The 27,412-nt window shown below is 39.4% G+C and overlaps 1 protein-coding gene across 2 annotated transcripts in view; it reads left to right on the top strand.

The window, feature by feature from the left end:
• stk3 (serine/threonine kinase 3 (STE20 homolog, yeast)) overlaps positions 1-15,665 on the top strand; it is a 305,893-nt gene extending 290,228 nt beyond the window's left edge. For both annotated transcript variants that reach the window (XM_052023496.1, XM_052023497.1), the window contains one exon: positions 10,435-15,665. In XM_052023496.1, the coding sequence (XP_051879456.1) occupies positions 10,435-10,593 (159 nt within the window). In that variant the 3' untranslated portion in view covers positions 10,594-15,665. The remainder of the gene's footprint in view (positions 1-10,434) is intronic.
• The last annotated feature ends 11,747 nt before the right edge of the window (positions 15,666-27,412 follow it).

The raw sequence follows: 27,412 nt of genomic DNA, 5'->3' as shown, positions 1-27,412 counted from the left end.
TTAATTCAATTTGGTATGGTTCAACTTTATTAATCAGTTAATACTAAATATCAAACCAAAAACTAGACCATACAAAGTGACAAAACTAAAGGTAGACCGAAGACGGGGGGTCTTGCAGGAAGCAGCAACGAGAAGCTAATAAGGAGGAAGAAAATTGATTATGAGGGTAAGCTGGCAAGAAGTAACACAACAAATGGCAAGAGCTTCCATGGATATATAAAAAAGAGGGTAGCTAGGGTGAGCATGGAACCCCTGGGAAGTAACAATGGGGAATTGGTAACACTGTAAATATACCAAGGATAACAGATGAGCTGGTTTAAAATTGCATGCAAGAACTTGTAACAATCCCAGCATAACTCCAAAGTATTGGAAAAAGTAATAGAACTAAAGGCAGACACATCACCAGGACCAGATGGCCTGCATCCAAGGGAAATGGCTGCAGAACTGCAGAGCTGTTGGTTGAAGTTTTTCAGTACTCACTGAGTTCTGGGAGGATACTGGCTGAATGGAAAACTCAGATATGACTCCTTATTCAAGGAGGAAGAGGAAGCAAAAAGTGGGAAATTGTAGGACAGTTAGTTTAACATATATTGTTGGGAAGATGCTGGAGTCTATAATCAGGGAACAAATAGCTCGTCATTTAAAATGAGAAGCTGGTTTTATGAAAGGAAAATTATGATTGAAAAATCTGGAGTTCTTTGAGAATATAAAAGCAGAGTTAATAGAAAGGAACCTGCAAAGGTAACATACAGAAGGCTCCAGCTAGCTCAGTGGGAGAGCACATGCTTTGCATGTATGAGGTCCTGGGTTCAATCCCTGGCATCTCCATTGCTGGCGATCTTGAATTTTGAGGGGCAGCACGGTAGCATAGTGGTTAGCGTAACGCTATTACAGTGCCAGCGACCCGGGTTCAATTCCCATCACTGTCCGTAAGGAGTTTGTACGTTCTCCCCGTGACTGCGTGGGTTTCCTCCAGGTGCTCCAGTTTCCTCCCACATTCCAAAGACTAGGTTAGGAAGTTGTGGGCATGCTATGTTGGTGCCGGAAGCGTGGCGACACTTGCAGGCTGCCCCCAGAACACGCTATGCAAAGATGCATTTCACTGTGTGTTTCAATGTACATGTGACTAATAAAGATATCTTACTTGGATTTCCAGAAGGCATTTAATAAGGTGCCACATAAAAGGCTGGTACACAAGATATTCAAGGAATTGGGGGAAGTGTGTTTTCATGAATTGAAGACTGGTTATCAAATAGACTACAGACAGTGAGAATAAATAGTCGTTTTTGGACTGGAAATATATTACTAGTGGAGTGCCCCAAGAATCAGTTCTTGGCCCTCATTTATTTGCAATCTATGTTAATGACTTAGAGGAGGGGGCAAACTGAGGTATTCAAGTTGCTGATTACACAAAAGTAAGTGGGAGGGCATGTAATAAGGATATTTGGACTCTGCAATAGGATGTACTCAGGATAAATGAGGAGGTGAAAATGAGAAAAATGGAATTTAGTGTAGGAAAATATAAAGTCAAGCACTTCAGTATGAAAAGGCAAACTATTTTCTAAATGGAGAGAGATTGTAAATGAGTACAGGGAGATGTAGATGTTCTTGCGCATAAAACACAAAAAGTTAGCGTACAGGTGCAGCAAATAATGAAGAAAGCAAATGGCTTTTTGGAGTTTTGCGGGGTTTAGAGTTTATAAAATAGAGAAGTATTATTTCAATAATATATGGTCTTGGTGATAGTGCACAGGATGTCACAGTGGGTAAAATTAATTAAGGCTCTCCATTATTGATATGAAGTGCTAATTTTTGGACAATATAAAATATTGGGGTTGTATCACGAAAGTATTTTGTATGAGCACGTGAAGAAAAGCCTTCAACAACCCACATTTAGATCTCATTAATCTCAATAATCATTGCTGCTCAGAATATAACAGATTGAATAATATACAAAACGCTGTTCCATCAAATGTAGTCCAATTGTATCATCAGTCATCATGTCCATTTATTAAAACTGATCAATGGAAAACTTAAAATTGTAAATGTATAACAGATGTACTAAATCTTGCTTAAATTGATGAAAAGAATTTCTGCACAGGTGCCTTAATGTGATCAGTTCAATCCATTTTTAGTGAAAACAGGTCCTCAACGTGAAACTGATACTCAGCAACCCAGACAGCATCTCCAGCAGGTTCTGTTTAGATTTCAGCTTTCCATCCAAGCAATTTTTTGCTTTTAAGATCTATATTAAAGCCAAGGAATTGTGAAAAATGTGTAATAAACTTATAATTGCATTTGAAATACGTCTGTTTAAAAATGTCTGATATATGCAGGCACAATGGCATTGTTTAGTCAGATTTTTTTATGTACAGTTACATCTAGCATTTTTATTTTGTACTCCATTACTTATTTGATCTTTCTTGCAAAAGTTAATCTGGTATTTAATAAGAGGCTGTCACAGCAGGTAATAGTTTAAAATAAAGATTCATTATTGAGCTCCGATATATCAGCTAAATACAGCAAGGAGTGATGGTAACCTGAAACGTAGAAAATACTGTTAATGACCAGCAGAATGGCAGCATCTGTGAAGAGATAAACAGATTCAATATTTCAAATCCATGACTTTCATCAGTGCGTTTTTTATTTTCTCTCATGAGATGTGGGTGTAGCTGGCAAGTCCTTACTGCCCTGAGCCATTGCCTTGAACTGCTGTAATATGTGTGGCAAATGTACTCCTACAGAGAGGAATTCCAGAATTTTAACCAGTGATGATGAAGGAAAGGCTGACAAAGGGTTATCAACCTGTATCTCTCTTCAAATGCTGCCTGATTTCCTGACTATTTCAAGCATTTTCTGTTTCTATGATGGTTTCGAACTCCCTGTATGTCTATTAAAAATAGATATTTAGCTTCCATATTTCTGTCCTGTTTCAAAAAGAAACCATTTGAAGTGGAGGAAGTTTGACATATAGCAGCAGTCTTTTAAAAATTAGTTGTTCAGGTTATTTTGTCACATTTTGACTATTTCAGCCCATTCTTATCAACCTATCTATCACAGAAATGGCACTGCATCTGGAAATTAAGTTGCTGATGCTCATATCTCCTGATGAAATGTACAGAATTATCATTATTCTTAGCTCCACTAGCTCATAAAAGGGTTGTGTGCTGCATACTAAAGACAGATTACTTCCCACATAAGAAAAATCATGGCAGTCACATTAGTTTGGCCTTCATACAACATTGTTCCAATTGTATGAAAGTTAAAACTTTATCTTTTCACAGTAGATTATTTTCTAGTAACTAGAAATATCTAAATACAACAGGATAATATCTTAACGTTGAATGAGTTTGACATCTTTTCAGAGCTCTAAATCTACTCTTACTGTGAGATTCTAACTAATCCATTGTAAAATGTTTTTGTGTAGGTAGAATAGAAATTGTGCCATTGTGCTTTCTACTGATTTTTTTTGTTGAAAATTGATCATAACAAAATTATTTCCATATTATGGCCCTGAATTTCAACTAAATACAGCTACTTCATTTCCATCGTTACTCTCCCTCCAAATAAACATCAGCCAATTTCTAACACTAACTGAAGACAGTCTCTTAGGGGAGAAACTCTGGACATTTTTTTTATATGTGAGATTGTTGAAAGAGATTTTGGATATCAAACTGGGTTTAGTGGTCTCTGTTGTCTGAGCTTTAGAGGTACAGATTAGTGACCAAAAGAGTGCCTGCTTTGCATGTACGAGTTGCTCCATTCCAGTCAATGGATTAACATACTTGCAGCTAACATCTGTAGGAAGTATGCAGAACAGGCAGATCATCATGTCAATCAGCTTGCAGTGCTGAATAGAAGCCAATGTTACCATTTTGGAGCTGAATGCATCAGCCAACACCTTTCCTTAACTTCACACACAAGATCTAAATTCAAGTGCTCCTGATAACAGAGAGTAGTTGGTGCATGGAATGCGCTGCCTGGGGTGGTGGTGGAGGCTGATATGTTGGTCAAGTTCAAGAGGTTGTTAGATAAGCATATGGAGGAATTTGAAATAGAGGGATATGTGGGAGGAAGGGGTTAGATAGTCTAAATTGTGGTTTGAAGGTCGGCATAACATGGTGGGCTGAAGGGCCTGTATTGTGCTGTATTGTTCTATGGTTCTATAACCATCTGAATGTATTTTTTTCTTAATGTATAACTGATGAAACTAGTTGTACTAAGTGGAATTTCATGCTCATTAATTGATCATTCTGAAGTTTCTATTTTGGGTTCTGCCATTTGTTAATGATCTGAAGGAACAGGTCAACGCAACAATTAATGTACAAGTTGGCAGCTGGCCTGGGTGTAGAAGCAATGTTGCTGATTTCTACATTTACAAGCTCATAATTTTACAGTCTCTTTGCCTGAGATACAAACAAGAGCTAGATTTTTAAGGATTGTAATTAATTGCTGCATTCAGTTCAAATAGCGAACAAGAGAATTCATTCATCTTGCAGATTTTCATCACTGGTGTTTAGTGGCATAAAAAATTATGTTTTACTCCAAAGTGGGTAGAAGTCTATGCTTTGTGAACATAACAGCAAAACAGAAGCCTTGCTCCAAAAAAATGGCACATTGCACTAAGTTTTTACTTTAGCAGAAATCAAAGGAAAAGAATGGGTTACTTTTGGCTGTTGCACTAATCTTATTTTCCTCTGTCATGGTCTTTTCAATGCTTTGATGCAGCATCAGTTGGTGTGGAAGTGTATGTTCTGTATCTTTTGAAATGGCTACAAGGAAGGCAGTTCAGGGAATAGAATGTTCTCCTGCTGTTCATTAAAAATCTCTTCAACTCATACCAGTCAACCATTTCACTGAAATGCGCAGTTGGGGGGCTTTGAAAGATTGACCACTGCCTGGTGTAACCTTTCTTTCATTCACTGTATGAAGAGGAGACACATTGTGTGCAAATACAGGAAGGAGGTTGACATTTCTGTCAGCAAGAAGATGGAGCTGATGTGAAGGTGGTCACTTTTCTGGCACGTGTGTGTGAAGTGAACAGTGCCAGGGACTGTTGCCTTGGGAATCCAGAAGCTGCAGACAATTAAGCAAGGAAACATCAGCAGATACTCAAGGAACTGATGATGTTTGAGTCCTGATGCAGGGTCTTGACCCAAAACATAGACCAACAAGCTGCAGCATTGCTGTCATCACCCAGCTGAGATTGGTTGCCTCACTAATAGAGCAAGTACTGTAACAGGAATTTTCCTAATTTGTGTATTCCACCATTTAGTGCGTTTAGCTACTGGATTATGGGTGGGATTCTAAAACTGACTTTCCAATTGAGAATTCATACAGGACACGGTTTTAAAATAGTAGGACAGAAATAACTTCGTTCCTGTAGCAAAAACACAGCAAAGCAGTTCTCTCAGGGATTCTGCACCAAAATGGACCCTCGTCGTTCTTCATGGGAGGGAGTTATTTGCGTAATCATTGTGGATGAGCTGAGTGTTTCCAACACCCATGCCAACAGTTCACGAAAAAGTTTCAGGAATGATGGTGTGAGGTTCTTCAGAAGCTCAAAAGTGCACTTTGATCTCCAGTGACGGCAAACTCGATGACTTCATCCCTAGCTAGAATATCGACATGCAAACGAAATTGATCTGGATTGTGTCCTGATCTGAACCTTCAGAGGGGAATTTGTCTGCACTGTGTACTCTGTTCTCACAGGAATATGTGAGCCTTGTATTTGGAAAAAAAAGGATTTTTCTTCTCAGTATCAAGACATTTGATTTTAGAAATCAACAACCAGGATAAATGTATAAATGTTAACATCTAATTTGAAGTATAATTACTATCATTTTTGGAGGAGAGATTTTACGAAGAAGTAAACAAATTGCTGAGTGCTTTGTCTCCCTTCTCTTTGCTTTTAATTTTTGCATAAGCAAATATCCATGTGTCACCCCTCTGTCCAGCATTAAACTCCAGTGAAAAGAAAAACTCATCCTATATTAATGCCTATTTTAAATGCCAGTACATTTGTGCCCATTATTAATTAGATTATATAAATCCACAGCAAACTTTAGTTTAAATACTACTCTGAGCTCTCTGTACCAGAGAGTAAAGGTTTCAAACAGCTTCTTTCAAGTTTTTTTCAGTTATCTTTTCAAAATGTTAACATAGTTGTTAGTTTAATATTGATAATCTAGTAAAGCCCTGAGTGAGAGCCTCAAAGTAACTTGAAGTACAACTGGAAAATAGTTAAATGTTTAAGATACTGAGTGGTTGAAATGTGATATTGTGCCTAAGCAGAATTAATTACTAGCGCCTGAATATGACCTACATATTTTAAGGCTAATTCGAATCAGAGCCTTTTTGCACCTTAATTTGTAAAATCTTAGATAATTACATGATGGCAATAAGCTACCTTTTGAACTTGATAGTTGTATTGCAGCAGTATTTAATCTGTGAAATGAATGCACTTACATTTACTGTTAAAAGCAGCTTTAAATAATAGTGATTTAAAACAACAGGTATTTTTGGCAGAGCTATTGAGGAAAATGTTGATGGGTACAGTGGCATTGTTAAGTAGTGCTTATTCCCAGATTCCTAAATTTTAATAAATAATGCTTTGGTGTAAAACATGATCTCCTAAAGAACCTGATTTTTAACAGCAAAATACTTAGGAAGGTCTTGGTAAATAATTTGGTCTAAGGTAGTCTTTTTCTATGGATGTTATACCCCAGTGAGTCATAACAAAATGTAGCCTTCTACAGAAGTGGTACAAGAGAGCAAGGGATAACCAGTCACCATTTTGAAAGCCATATATATGTCTAACTTACATTATTCATAGCTAACTAACCAAACCTCTGGCAGTTTGTGAAATGGAATACTTAGTTGGAGCAAAAGAATTTCAGTGTACTACATGCAGACAACCTGAAAGATGCTAAACCAAGATGCTACAGCACCGTCACTAGCAGCTGTAATTATTATGTGATGCACTTGCAAAATGAGGATTATCAAATCATAGACTAATGGAATACAAAAAAAGGACATTTGTCAGTGCCTAAAAGTAAACTGCTGGAAGAACTAACTGAAGGCTTAAGTGAAAAGAAGGAACAAGGTTCAAATATTTCAGATTCCCTGAGAGCAAGCTTGCAAATAGGGTGGATGTATCTTGAGTTTTATGTAATGTAAATCGTAAATTTTATAAATGGTGATATAATGCACAAGAATAAAGAAGCGATGATTCATCTACACAAATATTGATTTTGCCAAACTTTTGGGAAGTATGGTAGAAAGATATGAAGGCTGAGTCATGATAGGTTAGAGTCGCCAAAACTAGACACAAGACCACATCGGTTCACTGAGATGATGCCAAGGATGGAAAGCTCTGAAGAGTGACTTGAGATATTGATACCTTCCAATTGATCAGAGAAGAATGAAGAAATTTACTGGAGTTTCTAATATCAAAAGGGGATGTAGTGGAGTGAAAAGGAACAAAATAATTAACTGCAGTTAGGGAGTCAGTAATGAGAAATCAATTTAAAATAATCACAAACTGTGCAAGGACAAAAGTTAGGATAATTTGTTTACTGGGGCACACAAAGCTTTGCTACTGGCAGTAATTAAGGTACTGAACATTGTATCTTTTAAAACACATATGAATAAATGTAAGATGAAGTAAATATAGTCAATGGGGAGAGAGCGGAACAATGAGATTAGTTTAGGATTCAAACTATGGGCAGAGTGGCCTCATAAATGCATGATTCTAAATTCAGTTGTAGTTTTAAATGTTAAATAGTAAACCACTTAAGAATTATTTATTAAATGAAACTAACTGAGGAGTGGGTAGGTGATTCATGGAGCTGGAGAAAGCACAGATATTATAAGAAAATATGCAATAAGAGTATGCCATTTGGTCCAACGGGCTTTGCACTTCCACAGTGTTCTCAGAATAGATCAACAATTTCCACACTGGATGGGATTGAATCTGGTCCTGTGTGGTGTTTGGTGTTGATCATCTCACAACGTGGTGCATATCACTGAAAACAGTGGAGGATCAACCCTATTTCCAGCTGGCTGCTGTGAATATAATCTTAAGCTTTCGCCATTCTTATCAGTCTGACTGCAGTCTCTAAAATCAGTTAAACATTGTCTGCTGGATGGTCCCCATTCATTTAATTACCTCCTCAGAAGTTTTATTTAAACATATACATATGGTGTATTTATAGAGGGATTACTCCTTATTTAGATGGAACTGCCACAATATGTACTGAAGTAATTTTCTACCTTTATAAGTAAAGCTAAATTATTGTCATATTAGATATGAAGTAATACATTGTGGCCTTTTAGATAATATCTCAAAATGCTATTGCACAATAACAGTTTTCATTGCTGCTTCATAACCAGCTATCAAATAATAGGATGCAGAAAATCTTATTGAAATACAGGAAAACATCACCTCATAGCAGTCTAACGTCAAGCATTTCCATGTAACTTTGACAACACGGTTTCAACTTCTGATTAATATATTTTAAATGTTATTTTTTTCTTGAATTAAAAATGTGGTTCATTTAGGATATAAAACCTAATTACAGTGTGCAAATCATTTTAAAATGGTCAGAGATTAAAATAAAGTTGTTCATTGCCAAATATCTAACTCATGAATACATAATTTTATTGTAAAATCTCAGAACATGTACACTTATATTTGTTAAAGACAAGCTTTTGTGCATTTCTTAATGGAAGTGCTAAAGCAAATAGGCTTTTTCTTGGCATATTAGATGGAAATTGGAACTAATTGAAAAGCTTTTTCAAAGAGCTGTCCCAGGAAGTCTGGTTTGTATGGCCTGCTGGTCTTGTCAAACCTGCAATAGTGCTTGAATGAAGAACTGTGTGCAACTAAGGAGATTTGGACTACAGCTTTAATTTTGAGATTTGTGTATTATTCAAATCACTTCTATGTCTATAAGCAATAAAACATTTTCAATGTTGCCTTGATGTGCACGAATAATCAAGGATCTATATTTTAAAGAAGTAACAAATTCATGCTTTACTGAAGAAACAGTGTCCCAGTTATTACTCTGAGGATGTTAGTGTTATTTTAATAAATCATCTGGGACTTAACCTGCAAGTACCTGCTTCTGAGGATTAATATAGAGCATAAATGCCAATGTACTGAGTATATAATTAGATATGAGAATAAGAAAGAACTCAATGGAGCATGCTTATCTATTCAAACTTTACTTCCCAGGTGCTAATTAAATAATTTTCTATGGTGATGCTGCACAGCTAATTTCACATCATTTTCATTAAAAGTCATTTTTGTAAATCTATGCAAATTCTCTTTGTAAACTCTGTTTCATTCTGATGTTATTAGCTGCAGTGCATCTAATTTACTTGACGACGCAGATTAGTCTTTCTGCATTAAGAGTATATTTTGTGGCTGCTTACACTGTGGACCAGTTAGGTTCACTGGCCCATCCATTATTTCTGAGCTTGTTCTCCAGCAAGTATTTTCCCTCATCTTAATGTCTGCTTCCTTTTAATTCAGACCAGGGATAGTGATCCAAAAAGGTGGAACATTCTTTGATAACGTGGAATGGATTGCCCTGATTTAGGATGTGGGAGAGGAGATCATAGGGGGTGGGGGCGAGGGGGGTGGTAGTTGGGACAGAGGGGTAGGAAAAGGATGTGTAACAGCACCTGAGGTGTTTTGTCCACAGGTTTCAGAATCCCCATATATACACTTATAACTGATAGAAGAAATCCAATTTGTTTGAGTTGTGAAATGAGGCTGTCACACTCTTGTACTATTTGTAGCAGGCTGATCTACAAACAACATTTGGAACAAGGAAAGCCCTTTCCATATTTGCTTTAAAGAGATACAGACGTGATTAACTAAATTGATCCCAGTGATAAGGGACTTCAGTTATCAAGATAGCTGGGGTGGTTCTCCTTGGAACAGGGGTGGTTATAGGATAATCTGATTGTGGTACTTCTAATCATAAAGGGAATGGACAGAGAACCATTGCGGAGGGTTCAGGAACTAGGGGACCTAGACTGATATTCCTAACTAAGTGAGACCATGAGCAAAATACTGCAGGTGCTGTTTATTGGAAATAAACGCAAAATGCCAGAAATACACATCAGACCAGACAGCATCTGTAAAGTAAAAAACAGGTAATGTTTTAGGATGCTGACATTTCATCAGAACTGGATGGTTCTGATACAGGATTTCGACCCAAAGCATCGACAGTTCCTTTGCCCCCCACAGATGCTGTTTGACCCACTGAGTTCCTTCAACAGATTGTTTGTTGCTCCAGATTCCAATGTCTGCAGTCTCTTATGTCTCCAAAATAATTTGACGGTTACTCTTCATAGGAATTATTGTGTAAAATTGCATTTTTTTAGAAATTGTTTTCCACCATGACTCGCTTTATCTTGCAGCTGAAAAATCTGAGCTTTGAAGAACTACAGATGAGATTGAGTGCACTAGATCCAATGATGGAGCGAGAAATTGAAGATTTGCGCCAAAGATATCAGGCTAAACGACAGCCCATTCTAGATGCCATGGATGCAAAGAAACGAAGACAGCAGAACTTCTAGTTGAACTTATTATCCAACCAAACCTACCCAAACTATCCCGGGCAGTATGTCTTTATCCATAAAATGTAGAGTTAGAACGTTTAAAGCAAAAATAATTAAACACTGGTGGAATAACATTAATTATAATCTGCAATCTTTCCTACAGGCAATGAAGCAAACAGTTTTAACAGCAACGCATTGTTTATTTCTTGGCACTCTTTGTTTCACCCCAGCTTCAAACGATGTAATGAAACTATAATTCAGTTTGAAACATGCTGTGTTCAGTGAGACAACAATGACAAACTGGAGTGCCTTTAATGTAGTGAAACATCCAAGATGCTTTGGGAAAATGTTATCCCACAGAATCTGACACTGAGAACATAAGGAGATCTTAGGGCAGATGACCAAAACCTTGGGGAAGAAGTAGGTTTTAAGGAATGTCTTAGAGGCAGTCAGTGAGGCTGGCAGGTTTAAGGAAGGAATTCCAGAGCTTAGGGCAGCTGAAGGCACAGCCGCCAATGGTGGCGTGATTAAACTTTGAAATGTCCGTGAGTCCATATTGGAGAAACACACACCATTCTGACCAGAAAATATATCAGCATTCCTTCACTGTATCTGGGTATAAGTTCTGATACTCATTAGCCAATAACACAGAAAAGGAATACTTCACCAGAAGGCCTGAAGCCTTTCAAACAGGCACCTTACCACCTCCACCTCAAGGGCCATTAGGGATGGGGAATGAATGCTGACCTTGCCCACGTACTGTAAGTTCATTTAACAATGCTTTGGCTTCTCAAATCAACCCCTCCCCAATGTCTGTCAGGTTTCACTCTACAATCATCATTGACATGTAAAAGCCAGCCAGCTAGTATTATAGTTTCCTGAGGCAACTGCCACCTTGTTATTTGCCTTCCATACTGCCAGTGGTAACTCTGAAGTGTCCAAATGTAGATGTAGCATTATTCAAGAATTGCAATACAACTTTAAAGCTTCTGACTCTAGGCATCTGGGAAAATGTAGACCACTTCCTATATCCTGGGAATCACCTCTCAGCAAAGGCAGACATCAGTGATTAAATTCACCATTGATTTCAATGCACCAGCGTAGCCTTCAGCAGACTGAGGAAAAGGGTGTTTAAAGATCCAGACCTCAAACCTGCCACAAAATCATGGTCTCCTGGGCAGCAATGATCATGACATAAGGGCCTCAAGTCACTGATACATGCGCCACATTCCTGAGCCATGCAGGTAGAGATCGCCATGTCATGGTGGCATCTATTGTATGTGCTTAAGGAGGCAATGCTTTTCCTCCAGCAGCCCAGAGGCAAATCTTCCTTTAGAAAGGGCCCTTAAAATGACTTATACCACTTTGCTTGTATAAGCATAGACGGTCAGGGCTGCTGCTGGCATTAGACTAGTGGTAAAATAAACACATTGTGCCCACTTTTGCTCAATAATCCTGCCAGCTCTCCTATATGTTACGGTGTGAACAGCTGATGCATTGGCAAACTCATTGTTGGAAGTTGCTTTTGGACACAAATTCTTCAACACTAACTAATTTACAGAAAGTGATATTTCTTCTAGAATGACCACTGATTTTATACAGGATTAAACTGAATGCTTCATTGCCCATGAAGGTGTTCAGTGACCAAATTCCTAGAATGCACATAACCATGGTAAAGATTGTAGTTAATTTATTTTAATGTGAATACTGATTTTATTGATGCGTACAAGGATTTAATGGTATCAGCAGGGCGTTAGTTTTATTTTTGCTTCTAGTCTACCATAATGTCAACAGTAAGTGTGTTATTTCTTAACTTATTAATCTCATGTTCAACTAAGTGAGTCTTGTTACAATACCCGCAGGCTGTACGTAAGTTCACGAGAGAAGCTCCCAATGATGTAAATGCCCTGAAGAAACCCAGTGTTTATCCTGTTTCAGCAAAACTCTGCCAATTTTTCTCGCTGAGTACTTTCATAAATATTGATGCCCTAATGGTTAGTGGTGACGTTTGTAAATGAGATTCTGCAAGGCTTTCTTGTTACCCTAAACTTCCTTACACGTACAAAATTTGATTGCATCCCTGCCCCACTTGAGAGCTGGGCCTTGTCCAACTAAGCTCATTTATAACTGCTGTAAGTTAAAAGAGTGTAGAAGTTATTGTGCATCGATGTTTAATTTTTTTTATGTTATTCATTAACACAGGCCAGATTCCACTCCCAATGCAAAGCCCCACTAGCTAGGGGCAGGGCTGGATCATGTAATACCTTAAGTCAATTCTGTCATTTGTTATTTTTTCCAGCGTAGCTTGATGGATTTTTCATAATATTGGAAATGAAACAATGACTCCCGAGGTGCAGTACTCAGCAAGGCATATGCTGCATCTTCTGTTTAGTCGTACAAAACCCAAAGCATAATCTTGCTAAAGGAGAAATTTAAATGACACTGGTAGCTAACCAGGGTGACATTCATTTGTCAGTTGCCAATTTAGATTAATTTTGGAATATCTTTAGAAATTAGCTAATTCACTCTTTATACTGAGTTGACAATAGAATCTGTGGTGCTTAAAATGTTTTACCCTTACAAGTGAACTTTCATGCGTTAGCTTGTTCAATCAAGACACGGATGATGAGCAATTAGTTGGAAGGCTCTGTACAGAAACAAGATGTCTCAACTGACCCAATTAGTCCAATCTCAGTTCTTTTTTAAAACAAGAAGGAGGCCATTCAGCCCATCGGGTCCATCCTAGCTCCCAGCAGAGCAATTCCATCAGTTATATTCTCCCTTTCCATACTTAACTGTCGTCCTGCAACTTGCTCTCTCTCATGTGTCCATCAACTCCACTTTGATTCTTTTGCCGCTTACCTGCACTAAGGGGTAATTCATACCAGTTAACCCAGCCTTGGGATGCGGGAGGAAACCACAGGGCTGGGGGAATCCCATTCAGTCATGGGGAGACCATGCAAACTCCACACAGGCAGTACTGAAGGTCAGGACTGAAGGAGCTGTGAGGCAGCACACCAAGTGCTGCACCATCATACACTGTGAGGCAGTAGCACTAACGGCTGCATTCTGCCGTACCACGGTACTGTCTCCTGGTTACTTTCTCTGATCATACTTCCACTTCTCCCATTACATTTAGCTTCTGACAGTGTATTCAAATGTGCTTTCAGCTAAAACTGGAGTTAAAACCTCTCATATAAGCTAGGTGGTGTGTCATGACTGAAAAAGGCTACACAAGTTTCTTGGGATTGGTGTGGACAATGCTAAATTGACTACCAAAAATGGGTGCTTCTGTTTGTGCTTACAGTAAGAAAAAGTGGAATGTGTATATACTGAATTATATGTAATTTATTACTCTAGTAATTAAAAGTAGATTACGGTTTAAACTTTTAAATCTCTAAGCATCTAGAAACTTAAATAATGACTGGATTCCAAGAATCACAGCAAGTTGCCAAATTGGAATAGTTTCAGTGCCTTTTAAATATATTCACTTGATTAATGTGAACATTTCAAGTTAGAATGAGTTGATAAAGTGCGATGCTGCTCAGAATTCTTTCTCTTGTAATAGGACATGCACTGAACAATTATGAATTCATTCTCTATTTCCTTAGGTGCATACTCAGCAGGCGAAGCCACTCTGGAACATGTAATCATTCACTCAACCCAGTGTGGATTATAAGCAAGTTAAGGTTTAGCTCCCATAAAGTCCTGTCTGTTTTATTTAAGTGGCACTGTGTACCAGAAGACATTATTAGCAATAAGAGGTGACACTCCCACTAGTGTTCCAGTAGAGTGGTCTCACCGTGTGTTAAATTTGGAGATTTGAAAGATTTTGCTCCACATAAACCTTTGAAGATCATTATCAAGCATTGTTTGCATCCAAAATAATATTTTCTTCAAAACTAAGGTTAAGTAGGGTTATGCCCATGTGTTCTGTTTTGTTTTATATTTTTTAAGGATATGCCTTTAGCTTTTTCAAAAAAATGTTTTGGAAATGTGTTGCTTTCTTTAAAAACACCGATAATGAAGATCACATGGATTTGTGAGGCTTTTAACTATAATTAGTATCATGGTGGGACCTTTAGGGTTAGGGAGGCAGTAATCATGAGCAATTGACTGATCAACATTGTATATTGCAGAGCATTTAACAGTTGGCTGAAGCAGAGATTCTTTGCTTTAAAGGGGCGTTGACTCAATGCATGTAGCAAACAAGAATGGTAGGAAATGATAATGAAGAGGTTGTGTAGAACATAACCACCACTTGGGCTGATTGGCCCATTTTTGTGCTCTAAGTTCAGTGTAATTACCTTCTCCTTTATAAAACTGGTACCAATTCTCAATGAAGTGTTAATGATAGTTGTACATTGAAGACTAGTCTAAAATAGCCCGATTCTCGATAAATCCTTGAGTAAACATTAAATTATTAATAAGCAGAGCAAACTGCATTTATAAAGCACTGTCCACTTGGTAAAACTTCCCAAAGAAGCTTCATAAGAGCATAACTAAACAGGAGTTGTGCTGGCAATGAAACAGGAGTTGTGCTGGCAGCAGCATAACTTCTGTCCACACGCATACCTTCTCTCCTTCAGGGTTATCTGTTCTGATTTCCTCAGACTTAAAACAGCTGGAGTCTAAACCATAATGGAAGGTAACTTGCATTCCAAATACACACATCTGACAGCATCTCAAATGAATGCAGACATTTAGAGGTCCATGTGGGGAAAATATCACTAGTCCCAACATCTGCAGATTTAGAGTTAATTTCTCCCAGTGATGGTGTGTTTCTCTCAGTGCTCGAGAATTTTATAACCCAACTCACTATAAACAAATTATAGCCTTTTGTCACCACTCTTCAGCAACTCCTACTGACTTGAATTGGTGAGTGTATTTATCAGTGATGTTGTCAATCTTTCTTTGACTTTAAGTGTTGGATTATTTAAAATTTTAATCTTTGGGTATAGCTGGTTGTTGTCAACAAGAAAATCTATATATTTTGAGTTTAAAATGTTCATTTTCTTACCATTGAACACTAACTTATTTTAAGATGTGCCTTCTGCTATATCCCACAATAAAGAAAGTCAATATCTATAGCATTCGGGGTGTTTTGTGATTGATGTTTATGTTTTAAGTGTTTTCCAAATAACAGCGTATGAATTCCAATCACCAACTTGGAATTCTGAGGCTACAGTTCACATCCATGCCAAGAAATATATCAATTTATTGACTGTTTCAATAAACCCAGATGCCTGCAAACACTGCATGGGAACCAAACTGAGCTTCAAGTACCAGGTTAGAATGTAATTTGGAAATTTGCTGGTCGCTGCTTTTGTAGTGTATGAGATACAGATGGAAACCAAAATTCTAATTATCTTTACTTCTCATCCAATTTTCCATCTTTCTCAATTTATCCCTTTTCTCTTCTGCTGGCTACAGTTCATAACCAACATCAGTCTTGTGAAGTTATTTCTAGGCTCTTCAACTGCACGGCTATTAAAACTGAGTCAGAAAGTCTTAACCAATGCTCATTCATGTATGTTTCCATCAGGACTCCCCCAGAGACAGCTTTCCAGCCCAGAGGCCAGTTGTTAGCTCCCATTGCTGCCTGGACTTAAGGTTATTTAATCAAAAACAGACCAAGGATCATGGTCTATAAACTCAGCCATGGTCGGGTTTGTAGCACCCTGAATTAGAAGGTTGTGAGTTCCAACACCGTCTGAGTCCTTGAGTACCAGTTGTCATGCCAGTTCTGGACTGATGGAGGTTAGCAATGGGTACAAAGTCAAAGTCCCATTCGCCCTCTTGAGTGGATATAAAAGATCCCATTGTTCTATTTGAAGTCCTCCTGAATGTTCTGGCCAATATTTATTCCAAACCCACCAGTAAGCCAATTATGTCATTTCATTCACTGTCTGGTGTTAATCAGGATCAGAAATTGTAAATCTAAAACTGCAGATGCTGGAAATCTGAAATAAAAATGGAAAATGTTGTGGTTAATCAATAGGCACATGTCATTCCACAGGAATTACTTCTGGAGGGCTTTTTTTTTAGTTCTTTTGCAATAAGAATTATAAGACAAGAGACTGATTAGAAACAAATACGGAAAAATAGTGTGGCTGAAATTCATTTATCTGATTGTTTCATTTAGTAATTCATATCTGGAAACTGATGAACCAAGTTACATTGTACTGGCCCTGATAATAAATAGGGTTCCAATCCAAGGTGTACTTTCCCTTCTGTCCTGGGAATGCAATCTCAAAGGAGCCTTTGGTGTTGTTACACTGGGGTATATCTTCCTCTGGAGAACAATGTAAGGTGCTCTGTATTCCTACCAGATGCAATTCTGAAATCTTCAACCAAGTCTGTGGTCTTGGCCCCTCAAACCTGCTCTGCCATTCAGTAAGGTTATGGCTGACCCGATCTTGGTGTCAGCTCTGTTTTCCCGTCTGTTCCCCATAAAAGACCAAAAATCTGCCTGTCCCAGTTTTAACATTCAGCTTCCACTGCTCTCTGGACCAAAGAATTCCAAAAATTCACGACCTGAGGGAAGAAACTCCTCATTTCCACCTTAAGTGGACAAGCCCTTATTCTGAAACTATGATCTCAAGTTCTGGATTCCCTATGAGGGGAAACATCATTTAGTGGCCACCTTGCAAAATCCCTTGCAAATCTCTATAGTTCTATAAGATCACATCTCATCCTCTTAAACTCCAATATGTATGGGCCAAATCAGTATTGGCTTAGAACAAGTCAAGGACAGCAAAAGAGTAGACCAACCAAATGTCTTAGGTCTCGCCAGGTGGCAGAAGAAGTGGAGGCTGTCGTTTTCTTAATTACCTCTTTCTGGATTGAAGTACTTGGAAGTAGATATAACAAAGGCCCTACCGATATTTTGCTAATTGGAGATCATTTCCAAATAAGAAGTTATTTGTGGGATGCTCTTTGATGAGGCAGAAGTAGTCTGTGTCTGTGAGCTGGAGTGGCTGAGGCCAGAGCCTGACTTGAACTGGCTGTAATTAGTGTGAAGTGGCCTGATTCAGCAGAAAGAGCAAAGGACAGAGCCAATGAGGGGTGGACACAGGATGGCCTGATGAAGCACAGCCAACAGAATCAAAATAGAATGGTGCAGAACTGTATCAGAATCAGGTTTATTATCACTGACATATGTCATTAAATTTGTTGTTTTGCAGCAGCAGTACAGTGCAAGACATAAAAATTTTATAGAAGTTACAAAACTAAATAGTGCAAAAGAGGAATAACGAGGTAGTGTTCATGGGTTCATGGACCATTCAGAAATCTGATGGCAGATGGGAAGAAGCTGTTCTTGAAATGATGAGTGTGGGTCTTCAGGCTCCTGTTACCTCCTCCCCGATGGTAGTAACATGAAGAGGGTGGTGAGGGTCCTTAGTGATGGATGCCACCTTCTAGAGGCACCGCCTCTTGAAGATGTCCTCAATGACAGTGAAGGTTGTGCCCCTGATGGAGCTGGTTGAGCATGATAAGGGGAAAGAACAATAATGAAGGTTTTTGGAGGTACAGCAGCGAGAACTCAGGGGAGACCAACATTGCAAGGAAGACCCCCATGCCTGGGGCATGGAGAAGAAGGATCAGTCGTTTGGCCAATGGGAGATCCCCTATCTTGGTGTAAATGATGTAGTTTGGGTCAGTATTGGTCGAAAAGGAACAATAGAATTCAGGAATTACATGGGTATTTGCATTTGATATAATAAGTTGATACAATAAAGTTTTAAGTAGTTTGAATTAATTAGGATTTGTGTGGTCATTCACCTAACCTATGTTAGCTGACCAAGGTAGGGGCCAACACCGGTTTAACCTTCCTTCATATGCCAATGCCTTAATCCCAGGAATTAACCTGGTGAACCTTCTCTGAACTACCTCCAATACAAATATGTCCCTGCTTTATTAAAGAGACCAAACGTGTTTCCAATACTTCAGGTGTGCATTACCAGAACCCTCCACAATGGCAGCAAGACTCTCCCCACTTTTATACTCTGCCCTCTTTGCAATAAGTGAATATCAAAAAACCTGTTGATGCTGGAAATTTAAAATAAAAACAGAAAATGCTGGAAATACTCAGCGGATCAGCCAATGAGGACCAATAAAGCCTTTCCATTTGTTCCTAACTACCTGCTGCACCTGTATGTTAACTTTATTTACACAGACACCCAGCTCCCTCCGTATCACAGCATTTTGTAGCCTCTGCTTTTCTGTTCTTCTGACCAAAGTATTTAACCTTGCAATTCTATTCAATCTGGCAACTTTTCCCCTGCTCAGCTAATCTATCTATAATCCCTTTGCAGGCTCTTTGCCTCAGAATCAGGTTTATTATTACTGACTTGTATGACATGAAATTTGTTGTTTTGTGGCAGCAGTACAGTGCAAAGACATTAAAAATTACTATAAATTACACAAATAAATAGTGAAAAAAAAAGGAATAACGAGGTAGTGTTCATGGGTTCATGGACTGTTCAGAAATCTAATGGCAGAGGAGAAGAAGCTCTTCCTGAATTGTTGAGTGTGGGTGTTCAGGCTCCTGTACCTCCTCCCCAATGGTAGTAATGAGAAGAGGGCATATCCCAGATGGTGAGGGTCCTTCGTGATGGATGCCGCCTTCTTGAGGCACCACCTCTTAAAGATGTCCTTGATGGTGGGGAGGATTGTGCCCATGATGGAGCTGGCTGAGTCTACAACCCTCTGCAGCCTCTTTCTACCCAATACGTTGGAGCCTCCATACCAGGCTGTGATGCAACCAGTCAGAATGCTCTCCACAGTACATCTATAGAAATTTTTAAGAGTCTTTGGTGACATACCGAATCTCCTCAAACTCCTAACAAACGTCCCACCAACATGTTTCCTCACCTACTTTGTATCATCAACAAGTTTGGCTACAACCCACTGGGTCAATGCCATGAGCTCTTACCATTTGCATGGGATATCTTACAGAATGACTCCAGGAAATCTAAGTACATTACATCTACTGGTTCCCCTTTATTGACACAGCTCATTATATCCTCAGAGAATGTGAGGATGTCAAACACAATTTCTCTTTCACAAAGCCATGATAAGTCTTCTTGATTCCATTATGTTTTTCTAAATATCTTGCTTCAACTACTTTTAAAATGGATTCCAACATTTTCCCAATGACAATTAGACTAACTGGCCTATAGTTTCCTGCATTCTGACTCCCTCCTTTCTTGATAAGGACATTATATTCATGGTTTTCCAATCTGTTGCCAACCTTCCAGAATTTGGGAACTGTGGAAGAACACAATTAATGCACCAACTATGGGCGGCATGGTAGTGTAGCGGTTAGCGTAACGCTATTACAGCGCCAGCGACCCAGGTTCAATTCCGGCCACCGTCTGTGAGGAATTTGTACGTTCTCCCTGCGTCTCTGTGGGTTTCCTCTGGGTGCTCCAGTTTCCTCCCAAATTCCAAAGATATGCAGGTTAGGAGCTGTGGGCATGCTATTTTGGCGCCGGAAGAGTGGCGACACTTGTGGGCTGCCCCCAGCACATTCTCAGTAACGTAAAAAGACGCATTTCACTGTGTGTTTCAATGTACATGTGACTAATAAATAAATATCTATAAATACCTTAAACTACCTCAACAGTCACTTTATTAAACAGGGAATTCCCCCAAATAAGGGATTTTAAGCTAAAATACTTTCAATTGAGAAGATGTCACAGGTCTTGCCACAGTCATTATTTTGATTTACTATTGAAATCACTGAATGGCAGAATTCATTGCAGTCATCAATAACTACTGAGCATAAACAAAGCAAATAAAACTCAAATCAGCATATGCCAGAAATCTGAATCTGTTCTCAGCACTTCTGTGTTTATCTCCATAACAAGGCAGATCTTCCTTTCTGTTTTATTTCCCCTTCCACAAGATTTCTGCAAATTGTTTGCCAAAATTACATCTGGGGATTAGATCAGCCCTAGGGAAATGTTACCTCACACAGTCTTGTTTTGGAAATTACAGTCACAAGTGGAACATGAGCATCAGGCCAGGTAAATCTTTTTCCCTGTTTGTTTTTTTACATAATGAAAGATGTCTTAGTTGCTACCGTAGAACCGAATTGTTGGCCTGCATTTACTTCCGTAACTGTCAAGAAGCTTGACTCTAATGCTAGTGTGTGTAAACACAGAAGTTCTGAATTTCCTCATGGATTTAGGCAGTGGAGCATGAACCTTTGCTGAACATGGGCCAGGTTAGATGTGGCACAGGTTCAATGGCTGCATTTATTCTGATGGGGAGGAACAGCAGAGGAGAGAGTTAAGTTTCAGGTATGTTTTTTTTAATTGAGTTGAGTTAAATGTATTTAGTTGGGTTTTTGACTTTAAATTTTGAAATGATTTTAGAATTTTATTGATGTGATTAAATTTTTGTAACTATAGAACATTTGAATGTCAAAGCTGTTCACAGACATTCAGATTATTTGATGCCAGGACTCAAGGGCCTGAGTTACAGGGAGAGGTCGGACAGGCTAGGACTTTTTTCCTTGGAGTGTGGGAGACTGAGGGGTGATCTTAAACAGTGGCATGCAAAAGTTTGGGCACCCCTGGTCAAAATTTCTGTTACTGTGAATAGCTAAGTGAGTAAAAGATGACCCGATTTCCAAAAGGCATAAAGTTAAAGATGACACATTTCTTTAATATTTTAAGCAAGATTACTTTTTAATTTCCATCTTTTACAGTTTCAAAATAACAAAAAAGGAAATGAGCCCGAAGCAAAGGTTTGGGCACCCTGCATTGTCAGTACTTAGTAACAGCCCCTTTGGCAAGTATCACAGCTTGTAAATGCTTTCTGTAGCCAGCTAAGAGTCTTTCAATTCTTGTTTGGGGGATTTTCGCCCATTCTTCCTTGCAAACGGCTTCTAGTTCTGTGAGATTCTTGGGTTGTCTTGCATGCACTGCTCTTTTGCGGTCTATCCACAGATTTTCGATGATGTTTAGGTCGGGGGACTGTGAGGGCCATGGCAAAACCTTCAGCTTGTGCCTCTTGAGGTAATCCATTGTGGATTTTGAGGTGTGTTTAGAATCATTATCCTGTTGTAGAAGCCATCCTCTTTTCACCTTCAGCTTTTTTACAGATGGTGTGATGTTTGCTTCCAGAATTCGCTGGTATTTAATTGAATTCATTCTTCCCTCTACCAGTGAAATGTTCCCTGTGCCACTGGCTGCAACATGTTCCAGAACATGATCGATCCACCCCCATGCTTAACAGTTGGAGAGGTGTTCTTTTCATGAAATTCTGCACCCTTTTTTCTCCAAACTTTCCTGCGTCCTCACCACAAAATTCAGCATCAGAAGTTTGCAAACGAACATCTAAACAAGCCTGATGCATTTTGGAAGCAAGTCCTGTGGACTGATGAAGTTAAAATAGAACATTTTGGCCGCAATGAGCAAAGGTATGTTTGGAGAAAACCATGCAGGGTGCCCAAACTTTTGCTTCGGGCCCTTTTCCTTTTTTGTTATTTTGAAACTGTAAAAGATGGAAATTAAAGAGTAATCTTGCTTAAAATATTAAAGAAATGTGTCATCTTTAACTTTAATGCCTTTTGGAAATCAGGTCATCTTTTACTCGCTTAGCTATTCACAGTAACAGAAATTTTGACCGGGGTGCCCAAAATACACTGTAGAAGTATATAAAATCATAAGGAGCATAGATAGGGTGAATGCACAGGGATACTATTTTACCAGGGTTGGGGAATCAAGAACGAGAGGGCATAGGTTTAAGGTGAGAGGGGAAAGACTTAATAGGAACTTGAACGACAACTTTTTTACACAGAGGATGGTGTGTATGTGGAACGAGCTGCCAGAGGAAGCAGTTAGGGCAGGTACAATAGCAACTTCTAAAAGACTGTTAGACAAGTACACAGATAGGAAAGCTTTAGAAGGTTATGGGCCAAGTGCTGGCAAATGGGACTAGCTTGGATGGAACAGCTTGGTTGGCATGGACCAGATGGGCCAAAGGGTCTGTTTCTGTGCTGTATGACAATATGACAAAATGAAACAATTTTGACAGCTAGTTAAGCCAGGTTGGAGATTGGCTGCAAGGCTCAACTGGGTGTCAAAGCCTTGTGAGCAAGCCTTGTCCGGGCCCTGTAACATGACGACGATAATATCATGTTGAAGCAGACTTTGTGGCTGAAGTATAGTATAAAGTCACTGCAGGTCTTGAGGACAGGCAGCAGGTAGCTCGCTACCACCAGGATCTGAGTGTGGAATGCTATTTGCCCAGTTTAAAATTAACTCTGAAAATCAATATAAATTCTCACAATATTCCTGGCTGTATGGTTGTTGTCCACCCAAGGATGGGGGTTAATAAACAAAACTATTTAATGAGATTCCCTGAGCTCCAGAACTCCTCTAAGAACTGTTCAATCCATACCTCCCACAAAATCTTTGGAAAGGACTCCATTAAGACTTATAAAAACAAAAATGTTCCTCAGAGAATTCTGAAGTGCCATTCAGGTAAAAAAAAGTGCTTTTGAAGTTTAATCCCTGAGGCGGATTAGTAAACACAGCAACCACTTAATGCTCTTCAAGTTCCCAAGGGCAGCAATGACTATGAACAAATGTTTTTTAAGGGTGATAATTTGACGATAAACTTGACCAAATATTCTTCCCACAATCCATTACTCCCAATCTTACCAACAATTTTAAAATGCCCCTAATTTCCTTATGTAACATGTAACATTCTCAATGAATGAAAAAATTCTGTTTTTATTGTACTTATTGAAGTGGGTTATAATGCTAGTAAAATCTTTACAAGATTTTGGAGTAGTAACAAAAGAACAAGACTTGTATTTATGTAACATTGGAAAACTTAACACACTTGAAGGAACAAAAGCAGCCACTTAGTCTAAGTTGGAGATGTTGGAGGAGACAGTCAAATGTTGGTTAAAGAATTGGATGTATGGTTTAAAAATGGTTTAAAGTATCTCATTAGTTTTTCTTTTAAGATTTTGGTCTTAAACATTTAATATTTGTTTCTTTCTTTCACACTTTTCTTTATTTTAATCTGCTTTAATTTTTGTCAAAATTTTACCCTTTGGCAGGTGATTTATTTTACTGGCACCCCACACATTATTTCAACAAGGTATATAATAAATGAAGTGGAAGTGATTAGCTGAATTTCCTGGCTGTGGTTGATATTTCTGAAGGGGAACCACAGGCCTTCAACCCCTCAGATGGAAGCAACTCCCAGATTTACCTGTACGTGAATCTGCCGCAATGTTCTATCCTGCACTCCCCATTGAGTCCAGTGGGATGACTTGACCTTGCTAGGACTTTCCAGATTTATCCCAAAGCAAAATCCAAAATCCCATTGTTTTTAATTAAACTGGGTTCTAGGTTTGCAGATTAGAAAGCCTTTCTAAAATTATTTTGCTTTCTTTTAATGCTTCTTTTCAATGTCTAAATGCTGCGGTGCTTTACTTCACTTGTTTTTAATGTAATTTTTATAATTTAATTATGTATTCAACCCCTCAGTTTTAATAGTTTTTAAATGTCTATGAATGTCAACTGTTAAAAATCCACAACTACTTTGATCTTATAGGGTCATACCGCACAGAAACAGGCCCTTCGGCCCATCACATCTCTGCCAGGCATCAAGCACCCATTTTCACACTAATCGTATGCTAACCCATTTTATTCTCCCCACATTCCCATCAACTCACCCCATATTCTACCACTAACTGACACTCTAGGGGAAATTTACAGTGGTCAACGAACCTACCAACCCGCACATATTAGGGATGTGGGAGGGAACCAGAGTACCTGGAAGAAACCCGTATGGTCTCAGAGAACATGTAAAATCCACACTGACAGCACCAGAGGTCAGGATTGAACCTGGATCGCAGGAGCTGCTCTACCAGCAGCACCACTGTGCCGTCCAAGGACAAGGGTTCTGCCAAGGCTCTGCACACCCATCCCAGCTTTGCCTTCCATGGATGTTCAGATGGACCACAACTTTACAGATTCTGGGGATGGTTGCTGTCCAGACCCTGGCACCTAGCTGAGAATGGTGAGGACCTGTGAGATCGACGGGCCGTTCTCACTTACCGTAAGATGGAGACACAAGATTCTGCAGATGCTGGAATCTGGAGCAACAAGCAAGTCCTTTGAGCCTCTTGAAGTCCCTTGAGCGAAGGAGGCTGAGTGAAGACCTGATGGAAGTGTATGAGAGGCACAGATGGAGTCGATAGTCCAAATCTTTTTTCCCCATGGAAGGTGTATCAAAGACAAGAGGGTATAGGTTTGAGGTGAAAGGAACGAATTTTAAAGGGGTCCGAGGGGTAATTTTTTTAGACAGAGGCTGGTTGATATCTGGAACGTGCTGCCAGAGGTGGAACCAAATACAATTCCTACATTTAAGAGGCATTTAGACAGACACTGAAGTCGGCAAGGCGTAGAAGGTAAGGTTCTAATGCAGGCAAATGGGATTAGTGCAGAAAGTCAAAAAGGTTGGCATGGATGTGGTGGGTCAAATGTCCCTTTACTGTGCTGTACAACTCCATGGCTCAATAACTTCCAACCTACTTTTCCTGAACCACTCTTCAGTCTAGTAAAAGTCGCCTTACCCCAATTTAAAACCTTTGGCCCTATTTATCCTTGTCTCTTTCCATACCTATCCTAAATCTAACTGAATTATGATCGCCACCACAAAAATACTTTCCCTGTGGCACTGCGTCCACTGCTTATCTTCTTATCCTAAAACTAAACCCAGAATTGCCCCCATCTCTCTTGTTGGTCTTGTTACACACTGGCTAAATGTATTCTGAATACAGTTTAGGATTTATGTGTCCTCTATACCTTGCACATTGATGGAATCGGGACTGTGATTTGGGGAGGAGCCCTTTGGTCACTGGGAGATGTTTGAGGAAGACCGTGGTAATGACTTTCCCTGTGGCAGACAGCAGGGAGACTCCTCTGTAATTATCGCAATTGGAATGGTCTTTTTTGAGGACAGTCACAATTACAGTGTCTCTGAGGACTGATGCATAGTTCCTAGATTTATCCCTGCACCCTTTTTAAACAAGGTTATAATATTCGGAACTTCCAGTCCTCAGTCACCAATCTACAGATGCCTAAAAGATTCTGGCCAGGGTCTGCACTTGTCAGGGTCTGCAATTGTGTCCCTGACCCCCCCTCTGCAACTTAGGATGCATCCCATCTGGACCAGGCAACTTATTCACTTTAAGAGTTGCTTGCCTTTCTACTACCTCCTCTTTATCAAACGTTAGTCCTTCCAGATTCCTAATTACATCTTCATTTGCTAATACTCCTGCAGCACCTTATTCCTGAGAGGAGACAGATGTAGAGCACTTGTTTAATACCTCAGCTGTGCTGTCTGCCTCCAAGACTATCCTTAACAGTCTCTGATTGACCCCACCTTGACAAAACTACTGGAATTTTTTTGATCCATCACTAAGGACCCTCACCACCTGGGACATGCCCTCTTCTTGTTACTACCATCGGGGAGGAGGTACAGGAGCCTGAAGACCCACACTCAACGATTCAGGAACAGCTTCTTCCCCTCTGCCATCAGATTTCCGAACGGTCCATGAACCCATGAACACTACCTCGTTATTTCTTCTTTTTGTACTATTATTTATTTTTGCAATTTATAATAATTTTATGCCTTTGCACTACACTGCTACCACAGAACAATAAATTTCATGTCATCTAAGTCAGTGATAATAATTCTGATTCTGATAACAAAATGAATACAAGCTAACCAGTTACTGTGATGTACTTGGACTTCCAGGCCTCTGATAAGGTGCTGCCCAAGAGGTTATTAAACCAAATTAATGTGTGTGGGTGTATGTGTCTGTGTGTGAGTGTCTGTATGTGTGTTAGGTATGTCTATCTGTACCAGGCCACCTACGTCACTTTGTTCCGTTCCTCTTCATAGATCTCCCTTCAGTCCAGGAATGGTTGGAAGACCTGAAGTACTGAATTCTGATTCCCCATTCACATCTCCAATAACCTCTGGAATTTTTTGCAGATATTCCATAAGCTCTTCCTAGTAAACATATTCCACTTTTTTTTCCAGGATGTACCATGTAATAAAAGAAACACCACAAGGCTTTGTGCAGCAGCCCAGATCACCACTGCCAATGCTGTAAGATATTTATTTATTAATTAGTTACGTGTATATCGAAACGTGAAGGGTACATTTTTTTACTGAGAGAGTGGTGGATGCCTGGAATGCGTTGCCTGATAGGGTGGTGGAGGCAAACTCACTGGGGGCTTTTAAGAGGGGCTTGGATGGGCACATGAATGAGAGGAAAATAGAGGGATATGGGCATTCTGTAGGTACGAGGGAATAGCTATGTTGGCATAACATTATGGGCTGAAGGGCCTGTTCTGTGATATGATATGATATCTTTATTAGTCACACATACATTGAAACACACAGTGAAATACATCTTTTGCGTAGAGTGTTCTGGGGGCAGCCCGCAAGTGTCGCCACGCTTCCGGCGCCAACATAGCGTGCCCACAACTTCCTAACTGGTACGTCTTTGGAATGTGGGAGGAAACCGGAGCACCCGGAGGAAACCCATGCAGACATGGGGAGAACGTACAAACTCCTTAGAGACAGCGGCAGGAATTGAACCCGGGTCGCTGGCGCTGTAAAGTGTTACGCTAACCGCTACACTACCATGCCTGCACTGTCACTGCACTGCATGTGCTGTACTGTTCTATGATACACACAGTGAAATGCGTCTTTTTGCGTTACTGAGAATGTGCTGGGGGCAGCCCGCAAGTGTCGCCACTCTTCCGGTGCCAGGTGTACATCTGAA

This window comes from Pristis pectinata, chromosome 9, assembly GCF_009764475.1.
Source record: "Pristis pectinata isolate sPriPec2 chromosome 9, sPriPec2.1.pri, whole genome shotgun sequence".
NCBI classification, from domain to species: Eukaryota; Metazoa; Chordata; class Chondrichthyes; order Rhinopristiformes; family Pristidae; genus Pristis; species Pristis pectinata.
This window is presented reverse-complemented; position numbering and strand designations above follow the sequence as displayed.